General features: G+C 40.0%; 1 protein-coding gene across 2 annotated transcripts in view; it reads right to left on the bottom strand.

Moving 5' to 3' along the window:
- The window catches only part of Psd3 (pleckstrin and Sec7 domain containing 3), a 373,120-nt gene that overhangs the window by 86,721 nt on the left and 263,550 nt on the right, over window positions 1-22,849 (bottom strand). For both annotated transcript variants that reach the window (XM_032918497.1, XM_032918495.1), the window contains one exon: window positions 8,875-8,918. In XM_032918497.1, the coding sequence (XP_032774388.1) occupies window positions 8,875-8,918 (44 nt within the window). The remainder of the gene's footprint in view (window positions 1-8,874; window positions 8,919-22,849) is intronic.

Raw genomic sequence — 22,849 nt, 5'->3', positions numbered from 1 at the left:
TCTATGCTTCTTTAAAGAAAAGGCTTTTGGAACCACACTAAGGTCAAACCTGATAAGGGACTTCAAAAAAACCTATTAGGAAATTTTAATAGGGAAGTGACTTCCTTTAGCCTCATTAATAAAGTTTATATTTTCTCACTTTTTGAAAAAAGACATGTAAACGTGCATATTAAGATGTAGAGTTAGGTAAAAGATAAAATCCAAAGAAATATTATCCAACATGTTCAGGGCCTATAATTGGTCAATGGATACATACTGTAGGTCACTGAGAAATCATGTTTATTGTATTTATTTTTTTGTATTATTCTTTTCTAAAAAGCAATCGTTTAGCAAATGCTATAGAGATCAAATATTAAATTAGAAAAAGCACTTCTTCAAGTCCAGCTGCCAGAATTCCACCTGCCATAGTGACTCCAAAATTGCTTTAGGACAAGGAGGGTAGTAATGCTCTAGTTAGATTTTACTACTCACCAACCAGATGACTGAATATTCCCAACTGAAGATGTGGAGTAAAGAGAACTTTCTTCAATGTCAGGTTTGCCTATGCTACAGCTGTCTTCACAGAGAAACCCGAAGACACCAAGGGTCCACCTTATTCCCATCACAGCTTTTACACACAAACCACATGTGTCTCTTCCCCCTGTTCTGTCTGAATCTGCCGCCTGAAGGTGAAGACTTTGGTGGCAAATTACTCCAGTCCTATATGCCTCAATTATACGAATTACTCCAGTCCTATATGCCTCAATTATACGAATTACTCCAGTCCTATATGCCTCAATTATACGAATTACTCCAGTCCTATATGCCTCAATTATACGAATTACTCCAGTCCTATATGCCTCAATTATACGAATTACTCCAGTCCTATATGCCTCAATTATACGAATTACTCCAGTCCTATATGCCTCAATTATACGAATTACTCCAGTCCTATATGCCTCAATTATACAAATTACTCCAGTCCTATATGCCCCTCAATTTCCAGTCCTATATGCCTCAATTTACTCCAGTCCTATATGCCTCAATTATACAAATTACCCAGTCCTTATGCCTCCAGTCCTATATGCCTCTCAATGCCTCAATTATATGAATTACTCCAGTCCTATATGCCTCAATTATACGAATTACTCCAGTCCTATATGCCTCAATTATACTGAATTACTCCAGTCCTATATGCCTCCAGTCCTATATGCCTCAATTATCCCGAATTACTCAGTCCTATATGCCTCAATTATATGAATTACTCCAGTCCTATATGCCTCAATTATACGAATTACTCCAGTCCTATATGCCTCAATTATACGAATTACTCCAGTCCTATATGCCTCAATTATATGAATTACTCCAGTCCTATATGCCTCAATTATATGAATTACTCCAGTCCTATATGCCTCAATTATATGAATTACTCCAGTCCTATATGCCTCAATTATACAAATTAGGAAAAGACATCTTCTCTGAGAGGCAAAAGGAAACAGTTCTAGATTAAATGTACATGTGGACTATGATCTAGGGTAATAAAATGACATTTTTATAGAGTCGTCCAAGGGAATCCTCTCTAATTATCTTTCTTGAAGGTTTGTTTTCATAAAACACCAAGGGTTGATTATACTCAGGGTCAATTCTAGATAACAGATTTCCAGATGATGCTTTTTTAAGCTCAAAATCTTATGTTACATGTTTATTTTTAATCAATTTATATTTAATTGGTGTCAAATATTTGATATTGTCAATGCCAATCTATATTCACCTTATCTGCTCTTAAGTGTAGAAAATGTGATTCCTCATGAGATTTCCACACATATATGGCACTGTACCTTGCTCAGATGCAACCCTAGCAGCAATACCCTGTCTGCAAATCCTATCCACATCCTCTAACGCGGTGGTGAGCACAGTTCCCCTGACGTCAGAACTAGTAGTTTACTGACAGTGACATGTAACAAAGTACCTACAGTGGTGGAAGCATGGCTACACGCTAAGAGAGCGATGACACAAGGTGCTACTGTGCTTTCTCTTCCTCAAGGAAGCAGCTATCTCAGTGTAAAGGCGTCCTTAGGAAGGACGGGAGACGTGGCTCCCTTGGCACAGGGTTTGCCTAGCACGCGTGACGACCTTTATTTGATCTCCCGCTAGAGGAAACTCAGTGTGGGAGTGGGCATGTCTATAATTCCAGCACTCAGATTTAGACTGGGTAATCAGAAGTTCAAGGTTACACTCAGCTGCAAAACCAGGCAAAAATCAGCTGGGCTACATGAAGTTCTGGTTGTTAGTATTTTTGTTGTTATGGTTACTTTTTTTTTTATTTAAAAAAATCACACTTTCCTTTCTTTTTTGTAGGTGTCATATTTATTTGCTTTGTTAAAAACAAATGCACAATTGTAAAAATATATGAGAAAGCAGTTACTTTCTGAAATGTGTTTTTTTCTACATTGCTCCTGTATTTTTACCTAGACACAGTCCCTTATGCCAGTCATTGTTTTAGAAATACTATTTGACTATATGATAGTTAACTGCTTTCAGACTGAGCAAATTATAGCACCCTATTTCTTTTACATCTGTTACTCTAGCTATTGTCAAAACCCCTGATTCTGTCAATGCAATCTCTCAGAGTATCTTAGGAATGCGTACATTTACTGTGTGTGCTTAAATGTATGTAATGAACTCAGCAGTTATGATGGACACAGGCTAGAACTTATTAACCAATAACAAAAAAGGAGGGCTCTCTGGGGTGGGGAGGCACTAAAATGAACGAAAGAAAGAGAGGAGAAGAAAGGGGTGGATGCTACAGGAAGATGGAAGGGAAAAGGAAAGGAGGAAAGAAAAGAGAAGAAGGAGTCCAGAAGGAGGAGGATGAGAGGGAACAGGACACATCGTCATTCTGGTTGTACTTCAGTTGCTGGAATTCATGGTCCCCTGATTTATAAATAGCTTTGTTGTTCAAAAGACACCTCAACGCCCTTCTAAAAACATAACAATATGAAATCTGTATGTACTTAGTATTTGTCATTGCCACTGAAATATTTATATCTACAAATAATGGCAATCCGTCCATGTCCAAACACAGAGACCATAATAATATTATAATCATTTTGGTTATTTTTTAAAGATTATGAATGGAAAAGAAACTGTTCAGTATACTGACATGCTGTGAAGACTTTCAGGTGTCCAAACTTGGGTTTAATTCAGTGGGATGGACTAACAACTGTGAAATTTGTTCATGAGGCGTCACGCTTTTCTTTAGAACATGGCTTTAAATCCAAAGGCAGATGAAGGAATTTCAGTTTTAATTACTACATTCTGAAGTAGGAGGAGGGAAAGCTCATAGGGAGAAGGATAAAGAAAAAATGATAAAAAGAAAACCTAAATAGATATAATTGAAAATCAACATGTGTCTGGAAAATAATGCAGTGTCTTGGAAGATTTCAGCTACATTTATTAAGTTGTACTAAGTGTGAATGGAGTGAGATTTTCAAATTTTCTCAATTCTATAAAAACTTGAATAAAATGTATTATGTACATCAAAAAGAGAAAGAAAACCTAGATGGAAGGAAAGAAATACCTTCATAAGTAGAGGTGGCACACCTAAGTCTGAGCGTTAAAACGAAGGTGTCTAGGGTGAAAACAAACTGATTAGTTTCTCGAGGATAGTTATTCCCCACAGAGCAACTGAGACTACATTTTAATTGTTATGTATTATTACTGAAAATTAGAATCAATACTGAGTTAAGTAAAGTATAAAAAAGACATTAAAAAACAAGAATTAAAAAAGCTTGCAGGAGTTATTTCTTGGAAAACATCCTTAAGAGACCTCAGAGAAAAATGGAAGCAATAATCGATTTCAGATGAGACCCTTGGGTTAGACACAGAATTAGAGTGCTCAGCCACAAGGACGAGTAACAAGCTGCCCCATGTCCTCTCCTGCCCTCAGGGATCCTCTGTCACTCTCAGAAAGGATTTATAGATAGGAAGGCAGGCAGTTCCCTCCTCTGAGCATGTGTGTATACAGATACAGATACACCATACACACACCGAACACATACACACACTCACATACCACACACACAGCTGTATATACACACATACAGAAACACACACAGATTCATACACCAAACACATATTTATACCACACACTCATCCCCCACACATACACAGATATTGACACTGTAACACATATACACTCACACCATACACATACATTCATATGCACACTCATACCACACCATGCACACTTATATACTCATATCACACACATATACACTTGCACACACATACTACACACATGTACATTCACACCACACCCACCCACCTATACACACACACACACACACACACACACACACACACACACACACACATGTTAGACATATCAGTAAAGAAGTGTAAAGAAGATTTGGTAAGTTTTTCCACATTCTGATGTCAGCCAATTGGTCTCTTAGGAACAACAGTTCCAAGAAAGAGCATACACAATAATGTTCCCAAGAAAGAAGTGGAAGTCTGCTTGAGGCTCTTTGCAGCCAAGCCTTCAAACGGGCAGGGCTGGTCTAAGACGTGAAGAGTCTAATGTGTCGCTATCCTATATAACAAGCAAGGACGATTTGAAGGCAGAGCAGAAACAGTTTAATTTAGGAAAAAAGATAACATGACAACTCTGCCTACTTCACTATGATTTTTATATTCTTCATTCACTCATTCTTGTAGCCATCTCGCCTCCTTTCACACTTAGTTCTTATTACAAACAGACGTGCACTGTAGTCACATCTATCTCTTGTCTCTACACTTGGCCAGGCAGAAGGAGAACTTAAAGAATGGAACAGATAAATGGATAATCCTCACTGCCTAGCTGCCTGGTAATACCAGTAACACTGAGCTTCTGATTCCCACACCATACAGAACTCTCTTAACTTGCGTCGTAACAAAGAGTAACACAAAAACGTTCAGACAAGGTTTCTGTTCCCCAAAGGTATGGACTGTGGTGAGCCTATGTACCAAAAGAGAAGACAGGCATGACACTGCAGGAAGCAGACCCTGCCATTGCCATGGCGCCAGCCTAATGTTTTTGAACCTATGGATAAATGCTTCTTGATTTCAGTTTTCTTTACATAGAGATAGGCCTATGTTAGAGCAACACACCCCCCACTACTTTTACATCATATACAAGAAACAGAAAAATATTTACTGAGATTTTAATCTCAGATATCTCCTTGGAATTCCAGGGCTCCATAAAATGTGATTAAAGAAAGTTTATATTAAGCAGCAGAGATTCTTTTAGTTATTACAGAGGTCGTAATTCTATATATGTTTCCTCCAAGGCTCTAAAATCAACAATAACAAAATTCCCATTCAAGTACAAATTATCTTACAAGTTCTGCAACAGCAGCTGCTTTCCCCTGTAGTTATGTTCTCAGCTGTACACATGCAGGACCATCTTTCGAGAATGCAGTTCCTTGTTTATCGTTTAAAGTCTTACTATAGCATTGTTTTTGCTTTTTCCTTTCTCATTTCCCCCTCCTGGTGTTAGGTATTGAGCCGGGTGTTTGAACATGACAAGCACATGCTCTCCCACTGATCTACATAACCAACCTTTCCTATATATAGCCTGCTATGGAATCTTCACTACATGTATGTATCACGGTAAGCAAAGGAGGAACTACGTGAAGAAATCAGACATGTATCATTTCCTCAAGGAACCTGGAGCCTAAGGAAAATTTATGGCTGACAGCTATAATGATTGGTATAAACTGACAGTGCTATTAGATAAAGCAAAATGTATATTGTTTTCTGATTGCCGAGGCCAGGGTATCATGTGAGCTGACCTATAATGAATTTGGGGAAAGATTGCAAGCAGAGAATAGAGAGAACATCAGAAAGCCATGTTGGGCCATGCACTGCACTAGTAACTGTGTTGAGTTGAAAGGAAGAGTATGTGACAAAAGTGTGTAATATCTACATGACTGGCAGAATGTGGAGGGCCTACGTAAGGTTTCATAGCATAAACTGCCTCAGGTTAACGTAGAAGAAAGAAGCAAGAGACTGGTGTGAGTGCACGCATGTGCATGCACACACACAGACACAGACACAGACACAGACGCGCGCGCGCGCGCACACACACACACACACACACACACATTTGGTGAGGAGGCACACATGATGTACAGAAAGGCAGCAGCATGATTGGAGGAAAGGATATCTATTGCTTAAGGCCATGTCTAGAGAAGTTGTGACTGAAGTCAAAGATGATGCAGAGGCCAAACCCAGGCAAGGAGAAAATGACCAGTGTTCACAACAGTAGTGAATATTTTCTAAGAGCTGGAAAGAGATGCTGCTCGCGAATGCTGCCCCAAATTCCTGTAGATCACAGTAAAGGGACTGAAGTTAGAAAAGCAGACCAAGCTGCATTTACGTTGAGGGAAGTCTGTTTAGAAATGGCAGATAAAGTTTAGGAGATGAATGAGAGCAATGCTCTCTGACGATCGGCAGTGTTGAGCTTAGAAAAGTACCAACATTGTGGATGAGAAGTGGAAAATGAGTCTGAGAAAGAGCATAGAGAGCTGGCAGGGCACTGGGGTGCAGCCACATGTGTGGATAACACATTAGAGCACACAGTGTGACCTAGTGGATCACATAAAGCTGAGGTACAGAATCGTTTTCTCAAGTTTGCTCTACAAACACTGTTCCAGTTGCTGTTTCTCAGTGCCATTACTGTAAACTGAAACACAGCCTTCTACCTCAAATTCTGCTTGTGGGGTTTTATCATAGCACAAGAAACCAACTAGGGTAGATACCTTGCCTTTCTACTGGCTGCTTTGTCCATCTCCATTGCCTTCCCCTTTTGTTTCATATCTACTCTGTACAACATCACACTGTTCTTTACTCAGGAGACACTGACAGGAGACACGGATGAAATTCAAACTCAGAAACAGGACGCTGGAACTGGAAAGGGACCTATGATGAGTCTATCCAACTTCTTTGGCTTATAGAAGAAGAGGATTAAAACATAATCCATGGCTATAGATCGATGAGGGATTAATAGGAGAGAAAAGAGAGAGGATGAGAAAAAACTAGAACCTGAGCTTTCTCAGCTACAGAACCAGGTGTCAACAGAAGAATAATCTGTTTTATGGTTAGTGAATACTTCTGGGTCCTCCTAAAAGTCCCCTGAGACCCAAACGCTGATATTAACTTAGTCTACAGAAGAGGAAAACTCATGCTCAGATCGGACTCTGCAATCTAAGTTTCTAAGCTGGATGTCTGCTGCCTCTGGAGTTCAGAAGAGAGTAGAAAATCTGCTGGAACTAGAGCTATGTCTGTGAACGACCATGTTGGTGCTGGGAACTACAACTGACTCTGAAAGAATAGTGGGTGTTCATAACCACGAATGTTAAGAATGTTACAAAGTAATCCTTGAAATGTTATGTTGCTTTTAAATGAGCTTTATCATATATAACCATAGAGATACAAACTCCTAAACAGATTCTTTTACTTATAAGCAGTAACGTATGGCCTGGAAACCAGGGGAGTATTTCAAGTGGTATTGACTTTAAGAACTGTGTGTGTGTGATAGGACACCACACCGGGGTAAGGTGCATGGGCACCAGCCTGTTATCATACACGTGGGGCTTAGAAAACAACTTGTAGAAATTGGTTCTCTTTCACCATGTGGGTCCTGGCACCAGACTGGGTCCATCAGGCTTGCTGACAAGTGTCTTTTTTTTTTCCAATTGATAAGATATAATTGCCCACCTAAACATACAAAGCCCAGTACACATCCATCCCTTAAGAACATTCATAACAACCTGTGAAGATACAGCGTGGAATCTTTTTTTTGTTTTTTGTTTTTTTGTTTTTTGTTTTGTTTTTTGTTTTTGTTTTTTTTTATTAACTTGAGTATTTCTTATTTACATTTCGAGTGTTATTCCCTTTCCCGATTTCCGGGCAAACATCCCCCTAATCCCTCCCCCTCCCCTTCTTTATGGGTGTTCCCCTCCCCATCCTCCCCCCATTGCTGCCCTCCCCCAACAATCATGTTCAGTCTTAGCAGGACCCAGGGCTTCCCCTTACACTGATGGATGATCTTACTAGGATATTCAATGCTACCTATGAGGTCAGAGTCCAGGGTCAGTCCATGTATAGTTAACCAGCTTACCCATCTCACCAGCAAACCTAATCATTTTTTGGAAAAAACCTTTAATTGTGAATTAGTGAAAATTTAACAACAAAGAATTGTTGGCTTATGTGAAGTTAAATAGAGTTTATCTAAACGGTAATCCCTGAAGCATATTCCCTCGAGTAGTACATTCTACTATTGAGCAGATTCAGGAATTCTTTTTTGTTAGAGATTATTAATATGTAATGGCACTGAATATACTATAAAACTTAAAGATTAAAACAACTTGCTGTTTTATCTTAGTGTGTTATTTCTCAACTGATCTACACATAAAACCTTTTTTCTCTTCTCGTTAATATGGGCCCACACCACGGAATGACTAGTATCATAAGAAACCTTCATCTATGACGACATAGGAAAATTCAAATGATTAGATGCTACAAATACCACCTATATTAGGTTTCGGAATAAAACAAAAATTTTTCAATAGCTTTTTTTCAGAATGTCGTTTTCAAAGGATTTCTTATAAGGTGATCAATTGCTTATGGATATGGCAACCTGGGCAAAAGCAGAAGACTGAGTAACCCTTCCCCCACCACAAATAAAGATTTCTCAGGGTTGACTGCTTAACACCAAGCAGGTAAGACAAACAACGGACATAAAATAAGAACTGTGTATGCACAGTTAGCTCTCTAAAATCACCCCCAAGGCCTAGAGAAAAATAGCAAGAGAAACCCCATCATCAAAAAGCTGATATCTAGCATACTCACGCTGCCCATTCAAGCTTCTCGTTCTTGATGGAGTTGTACAGAGCCTGTAAACAGAGGAAATAAGATCGGATTATTCTTTTCATTCTGTTCCATATGCTGAATTGAGTAGAGCAGCAAAGTCAAAGGCTTCAGTAAATGTTTGAGCCACTTCCCCAGGCTTTTGCAATCACAGTCTTTATTAACTGCAGTGGCCTGAGGGCTCTGGGTCAGGCTGCGCGACTCTAGAAGCTGAAGAATTCACAGGGGAGGCAAATGAGCATTTTAGGGAACAAAGAAACATGTGCCAAGTAACAAGTCTTTTAGAAATAACACACTGTACCCTATATTTTGCTCAGTGGAATTAGGGTAAGCAGAACATTCTAGTTCATTCATTTAAAACATGCTCTAACATTCATTAATCAGGACTTAAGGGTAGTCACAATTCTATTTATTTGAGAATTTTAAAAATACTATATGACATTAGCAGTACTTTTAAAATGTATATACTAAAATTTATAACGCAAAATGTTAAAATAATTAGAGCAAATATATACATAAGATCATATTTTATTAGTAGCAATAATGCATAGTGTATGAGGGGGTCCTTAATGATTAAAGGAATTGTTAAGGAAATACAAAAGTCTGAATTCAGAGTCCAGCAACAATCTAATATGGCAGTATCGTGCTACACGTGCTTACAACCTCAACACTAAGAGAACTTGACAGGAGGCTCTCTGGGCCATGTTGGCTGCCAGTCTAGCACAGAACACAGACTTTAGTAATTACCTCTTGAAAGTGGTAATAGTTGATTACTTTTTCAGTGTAAAGGTATTTTATAATGTTATTTTATGATTTATAATCACAATATTTTATAGCTAATAAAAAGCACAAAGCATTTATGTAAAATTCACAAGGAAAGTATAAGCAAGTATAAATAGAACTTTTTCTAGCACGTTGCATTTGGCACGCTGTTTCTTGCCCATAATCTCAGTATCTGGGGTCCTAGGGTAAGAGGATTATGAGTTCTATACTTGAGACACAGAGATCATGCCTCAAATGTTCAAGGTAGGCAATGACTGAAGAGGACAACTTGTGCCCTTCCCTGGCTTTTATATGCACCTATCTGCATACAGCACAAACATATATAATCCCCATCTCCCACACATGAGGAAAAAGAAATCATGCTTAATGGAAACAATGGAGGAAACCACACATATCTTTTATACAGTAGAAAAACCAGGTAATAAGGGGATAAACTCTACTAATTTTTGACATGTTAAAGAAAGTACATCTTGTTTGAAGAGTGGAAACACATTAGGAATAAAATCAGAGTTATCCTAGAACTATGGACAATAAAATTGATAAGAACATTTTAAGTATGGGAGACTTATTCCCAGAGACATGGATGGCTTTTGCGGTATCTTAATTACAGAAAATAATCTTTCCTCTATCTGGGAGGAATACAAGGCTGTTCAGAGTATTTTACCATAATTATTTATTCTATTGTACCCTTAATAAATGGTAAAATAAATGTATTGCAAGATTTGTTTAACTCTCAACATAAACAATTAAGCCTATCTAATTTTGAGACACTTTATTAATCATTTTGTTTACATCTCAAATGATATCCCACTTTCTGTTTACCCTCTCCACCAATCCCCCATCCCATGATATCCCACTTCCCAGTTACCCCTCCACCAATCCCCCACCCCATGATATCCCACTTCCTAGTTACCCCTCCACCAATCCCCCCATCCCACGTTCCCCTCCATCGTCCCCTTTGCCTGTATGAGAGTGCTTTCCCACCCACCCACACTCTCCTGCCCCACCTCTCCTGCATCTCCCTATGCAGGGGCATCAAACCTCCCGGGGACCAAGGGCCTCCCCTCCTGTTGCTGTCAGGCAAGGCCATCCTCTGCCAGAAGAAATGTGACTAGTCTTAAGCTTCCTGAGGAGACGCATGGTAGAGGGCCGTAAGCCAGATATGGAGATGGATCCTGGGATTGTGTTAGTTTCTACTGTAACTGACTCAATGTTTGTTTGTTTTATTCTAAAGTCAGGTATCTTCACAGTTCAGTGAGTGCTACCTCAATATATACGTATGGTATGATAGAAGAGACAAAGCTTCCCAAGGGCTTAGTGAAACAGAGACACAATCACATTAGCTACGAGAGCGTCCTTGACTCTCCCAGACCAGTACCATATAACGTTCTTGTGGTCACTTTGCTCATCCATAGTACCTACCCAGGAAGATGCCTTACTTTAGAATAAGACAAGATAAAGAAAAGAGAAATACGTTCCTAATGTGCACAACCACGGCAGAAAATAATACAGAATAATAAAACTTACGGTGCTAGAACTTCCCCAGTAAGGTCTCTAGACAGAGCTCAGCCATGGCTATCTACTCCGAGACAGGAAAGGGTGGCGTGGGGTGTCAGACGCTACTCAACCACTCATCAGATGAGAAAAGGCAGGCTTCAGAAGTTGACTGTATGTACATGGACAGCCAAGCAAATTCTCCTCCTTTCAGGGCGCTTCCAAATGTAGTGGAAGTACATTGAAACTACAGATTTTGTCAAAGTGACAAGAAAGTAACCAATGGGGCTCTCTAATCAAAAATAAAAGCAAAACAAAAAGCAAACAAGCAAACAAAATCAAAGATATGAACCCACAAAAACTCCAAATGTGAAGCTTTAGAACCCTAACACAATGCCAGAGGTGGAGAATCCCATGCCGAGGAACGTTATTTTAGACCGGGTGAGGCAGTGCACGCCTGCAAACCTACCATGAGGGAGGCTGGTGCACGTGGATCGTGAGTATGCGATACGCCTGAACTAATGACAACTTCAATGCCAGTCTGAGTTATATAGTGAGACTTTGTCTTTAAAAAAAAAAAGAATTATGAACAAAACGTTTTATCGGTACTGTCTAAGCTTGCCTTCGGGCTGTACGTGGAATATGCACCTGAAACAAATGAGTTTCCTACTCAGATTTGGGTTTCCTCCTAATATGTAAGATTTGCAAATATTGAATATTGCTTATGCAAATGCTCCAAGACACAAAATAGTCTGAGACAATTTCAGACCCAAGCATTTCAGATGAGACATTCCCAATCTAAACTAACAAATTCCTCCATGCACTGTCTTCCTGCTGCCCATGAACATGCTAGGGAGCTTTCTGCCAGTCCCACATGGAGTGGTCCATGCTGACACACCGTGTAAGAGCTGTGACTTACTTTTGCTCTGTTGATGCACGTGTCATATAGCTCAAGCTGACCTTCAATTCACTGCTTGAGAGCCATCGTGAACTTCTCTATTTCCTGTCCCTACCTCTTGCGTGCAGAGAACAGGAGGCCTGTATCGCCCACCTCCCCCTTTAATGTGATATTCTGGATTGAACTCGGGGCACAGTGCATGGGGAGCAGGCGCTTGATCATCTGAGCTACATCACATCCCTAACCCAAGAGTGCTTTTAGCTTCAAATGTCAAACACCTGAACTATACTTAAAGCAAGAGTAAGTTTTTATAGACAAATTATAAAAAGATATGAACAAAACCAGCCTGAGAGATGCAGGAATTAAAACTCCTGTATCTTTCCTTTCTTCCCTTCCTCTTTCTATGGCCAAACATCTCCAATGTCTATTTCTCTTATTTCTCGTAAGAACTGTCCTCTGTAAACAGTGCATAGCCACACCTCTGAGGTCTTAAGTAAGGAAACAAAGGATTCTTTCTTCCAGCTCCAGCTGTAGAAGCCCCAAGAGGGCATTCTCAATGTGGTTTCATTACCTAGTTTCTGGTGTGCTGTCCATTTGCTAGACAATGAAGTTCTAGGTTGAGCCATTTCTAAGGAGAAATGGTGCTGTCTGTTCTGAGAGGGCAACCCAGGTCTAGTGACTAGACTAGCAAACCTCTCCTGGGCTCAGCAACTCTCAGTCTATTTGTGACTCATTCAGCACTACCAGAGGAAAATTAAGCGATGACAGATTAATGCCACTGGATATTCTTTACCTCTGACTCCATTCTCCATCCTCCTCAACCTCCTGCCAGCTTTTCTAAGAGGCATCTGTCAAGGTTCCTACTGCCTTCTCCTTTTGGATGGGGGAGAATCACCATGAAGGAATGAAAGAGACGAATACTACCTCACAAAGGAAGAGGAAGGTGCGATCCAACATGAACGAACATCACCCAAGATTCTGCAGATGTCTCACAATGTAACACTTGAAACAGCCTTCCTCCTTGACTACTTATTTTGGACTCTTTTGATAGAATCTTGGATCTTTCTATCTGATTCACCCCCAGTTTCGTGTTTGCATTTACTATCAACCAATTACATTCTTTCTCCTAATCCTAAGCCTCCCAACCCTTTAATGTTTCTGCCCTAAGTTAAGGATTTGGAGAAAGGCAAGAAGACTCATGCTTATTTTAGAGGGGTTCAAATAATGCTGGGCAAGGAGGATTCTATTCTTGAAAGATAAGCTTCACAGAAGAGTCACGGTTGCTAGGACACATGCTTCAAGTACTTTTGTCTCTGAGGCCAAGCCTGCTGAAATGACCCTGTACTCTCAATCCACTTATAATCAAATGTATTGGCCATGTGAGTGGCTAAAACTGGAGGTGCAGTTGCAGCTCAGGAAAATAACCTGGGAAGATGGCCCAGTTAGGAAAGTGCTTGCTGTGTAAGCATGGGGACCTTGGTTATCACCCTTAGGACACACTTTTAAATAAATGCTGTGTGTGGCAACATGTATCAACTCCAGTAACTGAGAAATGAAGGCAGGTGGGTTCCTGTTACTCCCTCCACCTGAATCAGCAAACGTGACGGAGAGTGCCCGCGGAAGACACCCAGCATCACTGATCTTTGCACTACTCTGTCTCTGTCTCTGTCTCCCTTTGTCCCTTGTCTCTCCATCTCTGCTTTCCTGTCTGTCTACCTGCTCCATTCACCCACCCACACACGAATGCCTCTGTGTGTGTGCATGTGTGTTAACCCTTCACATAGCTAGAGAGAATTTCAGGATTAACCACATCTTGGCAAATTGTGTGCTTCCCCTTGGATTAACAGCTGAGATAACACAGACAAAAAAACCACAGGACCTGTCCATATAAATCTACACAGTGAGGTGACACCTGCTGTGGAGGCTGAATAACACCCCCCCCAAAGATAACTCTCTCCTAATTCTTAAAACCTCGGAATATTTCCTTATATGGCAAAGAAAAATCTTTAGATCAAATTTAAAGAGTTTATGATGGGGAAAGTCTGTGGGTGGGCTCTAAATGTAATCACAAGTATCTTTACAAGAAGAAGGCTGAGGGCAATTTGAAGAAGCCGAAGGGAAGGCAAGAGAAGAGGAATGAGGAGGGTGGAGTGACACAGTAGTAGCCAAGGTTCCCCCGCAACCCGAAAGCCGGAAAGGCTGGAACAGATTCTCCTGTGACCTCTCAGGGCAAGTGCAGATCTGCCCGCACATGACTCTCCCAGTCCCACTCTCCAAAACTGTAGGAGCATAGATTTCTGCACCTTTTAAATACAATGCTTCTGTGGGCATTTGTTACAGCAGCCACAGAAAACCGATGCACCATGGTATGAATGAAAGGCAGGCGTCTTAATAAAAGCAATTTGTAGAAATATTTTTTATATCAATCCCTAGATAAAAGTACATTTTACTTTATGGATATATACCAAAATTTGCCAAGTAATTCTACAAATAAAGGAAAATTTAAAATTTGGGCCCCACCCCAGACACCCAGAACTTCCCTTGTGAATTCTGCATGAATTATCAACAACTATTTCAAATGCCATCAGTCGTGATGCATGATGCCCTAGCTAAAATCGAAATTCCTGCAACTTATCCCAGGAGTTCTAGAATGATCCTTCTGACACTGAACAGGACAGATGGTGCTTTAAATCTGAAGATGATTAATTTTAAGAATGAGAAAGCAAAACAAGTTGTTTAAATTGCAGAAATATGGGAATTTGGTTTAAATTTACTTTTAAGTCTTTGTTCCTCACTTCTGATTGCTTCTCAAAGATGATAAAATGCCATTTTATTCAAATCTTAGCACCTTCCTGGCAGCCCACACAGGCTCTTTTTCCATTACCGCATTGTATAATCAGGATTCTCTGTTTCCCCAGAAGCACATTTTGTGTAGTTGATGGAACACATGTATTTTAGTTAAAGCGTCTCTAAATTCCAATGATGTTCTTTACTCTGTGGATCCTGAATAATTATGAAAAGTATGTTAGATCTTACACTGCTTCCATTTCAACTGCACCTGATAATGGCAACAGTGGGGTTTATACCACCAAGGTTGATTCCCTGTAAGTGCCCATATCCCTGAGCCCACTGGAACTCACCCAAGTGTAAAGGAGATAAAGTCACAAACCACCTACTGGGTACTTCCCTCTGTGGCTTCCATTCCAGGTAGCAAGCTCATGCCTATATCGGGATCGTGTTTTTCCATGTCTCTAATCAGATCCAATTTTTGGACCAAGCCAAAAATCTCTGTCCTGGACAATTAATTTAACTTTGTGCTGTGGTGCATGGACAAATGGGAATAGTAGCCGTAAGGATATCTAACCACAAATGGACACACCATCACAGATCCACAATGGAAACAGGAAATGTAGACGCTCTTACCTTAATGAAAATGAATATGAGGTGTCATAGTACAGCTCATCATGTAATAAACATTTTTAACCCTTAGTAGACACTATGGAGGCATTATGTAGACACTATGGAGGCATTATGTAGACACTATGGAGGCATTATGTAGACACTATGGAGGCATTATGTAGACACTATGGAGGCATTATGTAGACACTATGGAGGCATTATGTAGACACTATGGCGGCATTATGTAGATACTATGGAGGCATTATGTAGACACTATGGAGTCATTATGTAGACACTATGGAGGCATTATGACAGGTACAGTTGAACCTACCACACTGCCTTTAAGGGTCTCTTACATAAAGAATATATCATTTACTGCCTGTCTGACCTTACCTGGCTGAGAACTAGTCACGTGACAGACTCTACTTCTCACATACAACATACAAGACACGGTCACACAGTGGATTCAATAAGTGACATTGTTTTATTTATGTTTTCATAGAAAAATTCATATAGAAAAGAGATCCAGAGTAAAGAAGTTAGAACGCAGGTAGATGTGGGGCTCCTGCCTCTAAACTGTCTATTGAAAAGAGATCGTTTAATTTACCCGATAGTTAAGCTTGACTGCCAAACACACTTCTCTTTCTGAAAAAGTCTTTCCAGAGATAAATTAAGATGGTAAATTCTCTGACCATAAAGTACTGCTGTTAAACTGGATAATGCTCCCTACACTGTGTGTGTGTGTGTGTGTGTGTGTGTGTGTGTCTGTGTGTCTGTCTGTCTGTGTGTGTGGAGGTTCATGGAGACCAGAGGTTTATGTCTAGCCTCTTCCTCCATCATTCTCTACCATTTTTGAATAAGGGTCACTCACTAACCCTCATCAGTTAAGGTAGGCTTTTGACCAGTGATCTCCAAGGATCCACCTACTTCCTTCCCACTCCAAGTGCTGGGAGTTACAGATGTGTACCTCCATATTCAGCTTTTACATGGATTCAAGGGATCCATGCAGGACCTCTTGCATGAGGACCAACTGTGACACTATTTTCGCCTTTGGGTTAATCTGTTGGTGGGTTCATAAAATGTTGACATTACTGGAGCTGGTGAAAACTAGGGGATGGGGCCTAGTTCCAGGAAAGAGATAACTGGAGGCAATTGTCCATGGGGGTTACTTTGCTCTGACTCCTTCCTGTGGGACACAGGAAAAGACGACGCTCTACTACCATAATGTTCTGCACAGGTTCGTGGGGTCAAATATCTGGAGACCAACCCCTATGGATCTATGAGTCAAATACAATCTTAATTCTTTTGTAATCTGGTCACTGCAATATTGGCCAGACTGCACTACATAGCAAGCAGAAGGCTAGCATGGGGTACATATGACCTGTTTCAAAAGGACAATCAAAAGCATGGGACAGATCTATCAGCACATTTCTACTGCATAGCTAACTAATGGACTGGTCTTTGTTGGCTACATATGCAACCTGAGAGGATGGCATAAAGTTACCTTCCTAGGCTCTCTTGAGCTCTCTATGATTTTATTTGGAACAGATACAAAAACGGGCTTTTATAGTCTCTCACACACATCTCTTTCCTTGCACTACCCACTAATACACCACACACACACACACACACACACACACACACACACACACACAGAGAGAGAGAGAGAGAGAGCGCAGAGTGTTATTATTAACTAGTAGCTATCTTATTCTAAATTCCAAGTATGAATTCCAAAAATTAATGTATATTATTGATCTATCTTATTATAGGTTTACCTTTAGGGAATGTATTTTTGGAATAAAATACCTATTTCCCCTGTAATTTTATTACAGAAAATTTCAGCATTTATAAATTAAGAGAATTATGCATTATAACGATATACCCATGGACTATATTTACAGTGTAAACTATGTTGTTTCATCAACTCATTCTGACCCGTTCATTCATCCTTCTATTTTATCACTCCATCTTATTCTTCAGTGTATTTAAAAGTCCACAGCAGCCAGGGATGGTAGGGGAGAGTCCCTGTAATCCTAGTACTTGCAAGAGGAAAGCAGGACAATCAGTTGCTCAAGGCCAGACTGGACTACATAGCAAGCAGAAGGCTAGCATGGGGTACATATGACCTGTTTCAAAAGGACAATCTAAAGCATGGGACAGATCTATCAGCACATTTCTACATATGTCTCTACTACATACTCCAGACTTACGTCTACTTTTCAATGTCTGTTTGCAGGTTTTATAAAGAGTAATTAATACAAAGTTAATGTAGTACAAATCTACAGATCTTAAGTGTACCTTTAAACATGTTCTGGTAAGTCCATTCACCCTATACAACACATCCCAATTAAGTTACAGAACATAAACATCAACCCCAGAAAATTCTCCCACACCCCCTTCCTGACCAATTCTCTTGTTAAAACTGGACATATGTGCTCATGACTTGATTTGATGCCAAGTGAGACATCAGCTCGCAGAGGTTTGAATCTAAATCATAAGCCATGACTGCTCCCATGTCCACAGAATGCTCACTGTTCATTCTTTAGAGTTTTCTGACCAATTTTTGTCTTCAGCAAATAAAGTGACTGCCAGCGGAGCATGAGATCCTGAGCTCAAATCCCTAGTACCTATTTTAAAAGCTAGGTACAATATCCCCACATCCTCTGTCAAAGATGGCAGGAGGGTCCCTGAGACTGCTGCACAGTCATTCTCCCCAATCAGCTGAGCTTCAGGCTCAATGAGAGCCCTTGTCTCAAAAACTAATGTGGAGAATGTAATCCCAAATTTATGCCCCCACACCCGGCTTACTCTCCTAGCATTCTACATTAATCTTTTCCTAAAACCATTCATTCACTGATGTACACAGTCAGTAAGTACTAGCCCAGAGGGTAACATGAATTATTTAGATTTCTGTGAGGTTGAAACAGAAAGTAAAGAAACAAAAAGGTAAATATAAGTTGATATCTCTGGTGGCTTACCAGTTAATTATTTTAAGATGATGAAAATAAGATAACTCAAAGGGTCCATTTTAGATGACCAGAGAGTATCACTCTGCAAAGCAAGGCAGAACACAACCCACATGCAGTACAAAGTCTGGGAGAAAGGGGTGAGCTGCGTAGGTACACCTGAGTAGGAAAGTGCCCAGGAACAGAAACAGACATCGAGCAGATACCATAGGATATAGTGGGCCTTGGGTGTGGAAACCTTTGCATGCTGGGAAATAGACAAGCAGGTCCTAGGACTTTTAACTTGAAAACAATTTGATGTTTAGGCTGTCCACTGGGTAACCAGTGGATTATTCTAAACAAACGAGTGTCCTGCTATAATTCATGCATCTGCTGTAGAGAGCTTACAGAAGGAGAGAGAGAGAGAGAGAGAGAGAGAGAGAGAGAGAGAGAGAGAGAGAGAGAGAGAGAGAGAGAGAGAGAGATGGGGGGAGAGGGAGAGAGAGAGGGAGGGAGAGAGAGAGAGAGAGCATAAAACCACTGTTTAGGTAGGAGGTGTGATTTGGTCTGGATGACAATGGTGGCAGAATAGGAATGTATCATGATCTCTCCCTAAATTATGAGAAAAGGGTGGCCCATTTCTGCATAACTGAAGCATACATTTTAAAAACTGAACAAACTGTTCCAATAGTAGCACCAGAGATACAATGATATTCACAGTTATTTATTAAAATAGAAGAGTGAGATTCAAATGTTGTCTGTTTGCCTTTAGTCCCGTCAGTGTTCCATAAATTATCTTGAACTCAGTGGATTTCTTTTTTAATCCTTGTTGAGAAAACCTGGCCTTCAATGATAACAATGCTAAGCACCTACAAATATGATCGTGGGTCATAAACACAGACTTAATGGTCTGGACATCAGCAAAGCTAGATTCAAACCTGCAACTTAGGAAGGGGGATTCTTTAACATCACTAATCAGGAAGCTGGAGGGCCTGGTACTTGCTTCAGGATGTTGGTTGCCTGATCAAAAGCAAGATGTCTAATTAAATTTTAAGTTGAACGAGCAATGAATAACTTCTTTTTAGTGTAAGTGTGCCCCCAAATTTTACATTGGACATAGGAAAAGTTGTTATCTGAAATAACCTGAATTTAATCTGGCTGCTTTGTATTCATTCATATTCCTTAAATCTGGTGACCTCACGATAATAAAAACGCAAGTACGGGAGTCAGGCTCCAGGCTCCTTTTATTTTTAGTTGAATATTTTATATTCTCCTTATACCACTTCCCCAAATGGAGTTGCCATGACGATACCAATGCGTTTTCCAGCAGAGGGTATGTAACCCAGGAAGAGTTGACTGAAATATAGATGGCATGACAGGAACATATAAAAGTACCCTCATCTTTCTCCAACTCATTATAGGTGTTAGAGACAAGTATCTTGAAACCTCATGTGAATGTGATTTATGTAGAGAACTTACAGCCCGAAAGCCTACAATAAAATTGTACGTAATTACAGTCTTAGTGAATATGCGTGGAACATTGACTTCTAAAACACTCTTCAGCATACGCAGCTCTTCATAAGCTCCAAATTCATTTTGATCTTAGCCACCTCCTGGCTTCACTTCTATTGCTTCCTCCCTGATCCTCTGCGGTGCTATTTATCAGAAACTCGCCTGTATTTGGACAGCTAATCCTTGCTTGAAAAATATGACTATAACCTACATTTTCAAAGATGATTCTAGATAGCACTTGCTAAGATCTGCTGTTAGATCGTCCCTTTGATAGTCCTTGTTGTTGAAAAGTAGCAGACAGAGGCCACAATAAAGAATGTTTTACAATCTGAAATATAAGGGGTACATAAATCTCAAATGACCATGTAATTATATGCAGTATTTAAAATACATAAGAAAATGATCAATTATATTTAATGATTATGAACATGATCATAAAGTTAATGTGCACAGTTATTAAAGAACTATTTTGTTGGGCAACAATCTGAGCCCTTTTAAATAAATGGCTCCTAAAACCAATCCCCAGAAGACATTAACATTCAAGAGGAACGCGAGGCCTGGCATTTGCTCCCTGCCATTTCCATACATAAGAAAAAGCAATGAAGACAAATCTAAATGGACACAGATTTTATTCAAAGCAATCAATGCTTTGAATTAAATAATCAAATCTAGTGGATCCTAGGCATTAACTTTTCATAAACATCAGAATTTTCTGAATAAAATTTGGGGAACCAAACATAATTGTAATTTTGTTTCATTTCATTAAGATAAAATTATTTTTAAAATAAAAGAACACAACTTATTAACATGATTCCATTGAAACTAATTATATATTTATTTAATACATACCTCTCTATATAAATATACATGGCACCTATGTTATAAACACATATACTTCTCTTCCTGCCTACTGTAACAGGACTATATCCCCTCACACTTTGGAGGATCATCAGTTTTGAGCACCTATGTTACAATGACAGTATTGATAGAAATTATAGCTAAGCAACATGGAACAGTACAGCACGTTTTAAAAAGTAAAGTTTCTTTGTGTTTGCCATGTAACTAATCAAACTGCATTTTGCTGGTGGCATGAAATGAGTTTCCTGGGAACCTTTCTCTACGTCACCTCTACTATCTCCCATCAAGTTTCCCATCTCATATCTGCAGAGCCCCATGACTGGTATTCAGTCAGTGCTAAGGCTGGACTCCTCCATTCTTTCCTGTCTCGGCTGCCTGCTTCCATCCCCTACACATCTGTGGTCCTGGAGGTTCCCCCTCCCTCTGGGCTATTCAACTTCCTGTTTATTAGATACAGGTCGTCTTCTTACTTCTGAGAAAATATACCCAAGGGAGGACGAGGGCAGAGATTCCTTTTGTGAAATATTTCAACATTTCACTCACAGCTGCTATTTTCCACACAGGAATCTCACCATGGGCCTCAAAATGGGTCTGAATTATGGCTGAAGGCTCTGGTTAACACAGTGTGGAAGATGAACAGAAAATACAGGAAAGGGAGGGACAGTGGCCACACTAGGGAGGGGAATGCACTTAGAATTTCTAACCCGAGGGACTTTAGAAAGAGGAAGCTCATGTTTTGAACGGGTGGCCGGGGCCTTCATCCTTGGGACTTGATGGGTTCTGCTCACTCTCCCTACCTGCACGGCTGCAGGTTCCTGCACGTCAGCTTTTCCCTAGTGACTGAGAGGTAAAAAGATACCTGCTTTTCAGCTATCAAATGATAGTTTAGGGGATCCTCTCATTTGCTCTGTCCTTAAAGATCTACCATTTCCGCCCCAAGATTTCAGTGGGGTTTTTCAAGGCATGGAAATAAAAAGGTACTGTTCCTTTAAACTAATTAGAATAGTTATGTTTTGTCTGAATAAAAACATCATTTATCTGTGGACTAAAAGAACATAGCATGGGGTTGACGGAGCATACAAAAAGCCCTTCACACATTGCCCAATCATGATAAGAGTCTTCTTATTTGAATGTTTCTAAGAAAGTAGAGTGAAGAACAACAACATCAATCAGCAGAGAGAACTTGGCATTTTATCTGTCTTTACCTCTCTTGTGACAGTAAAGAGCTGCCTTTTTCCAGGGCCTAGTGACACAACTATAATCCCAGTCCTCAGGATACTAAGGTAGAAGATTCCAGAGTTGGAAGCCAGACAGAGCTATATAACCCTGCCTCAATAACTTAGAGCTAAAGGCTTCACCCTAAAGCACTCAGTCAGGAAGGACACCAAATGGATCCTATGCTGGAGGACACCAAATGTTTCCTTATGCTGGAGATCTTAGTAGGTGACTGTAATGAATACATACAGCAGGGATTGACTCCTGCCATGAGCTCCAGGGGCTCCGGGGACTGAAATCTTAGTGCTTATTATGAACACTAAGGTATGTCCAGTGGCTATGTGCTGAAGAGCAGAAGGTGACTACTCTATTGAATTACCCCGATTCAGCAAGACGGGACTATCTGGATGGCTAAATAGTATTTATTATTTGACTAACAACACCCGAGCCTGGCAAGGAGCATCCTGACATCTCACGGTAGTTCACAATCAAACACTAAACTGGCTGTGACAATCAACAGCAGATCACGAAAAGACCTGGAGTAAGACAGGGTCCTATTTGGTAATTTTCACAGAATCTTGACATGAGGGGTGGTGCCAAAGGTCCTACTGCCAAAATCAAATTCCACTGAAATCAGAAGATCTTGCATTTGAAGATGTGTCCATCAGACCACAGAAAACTGTTTTTTTAAAAAAGTGATTAAAAAAAAAAAAGCTACTGGAATGATAATGCAAAATTCAAACTAAAAACAATTAGTAATAGCAGAGTAATTTCAAGATAAGTTGAGGAAGGTGTCATACTCAGCTACTCAATGTCTGCATCATTATAAATTAATATATATTACACACACACA

The sequence above is a fragment of the Rattus rattus genome, chromosome 13 (genome assembly GCF_011064425.1).
Source record: "Rattus rattus isolate New Zealand chromosome 13, Rrattus_CSIRO_v1, whole genome shotgun sequence".
Classification (NCBI taxonomy): Eukaryota; Metazoa; Chordata; class Mammalia; order Rodentia; family Muridae; genus Rattus; species Rattus rattus.
This window is presented reverse-complemented; position numbering and strand designations above follow the sequence as displayed.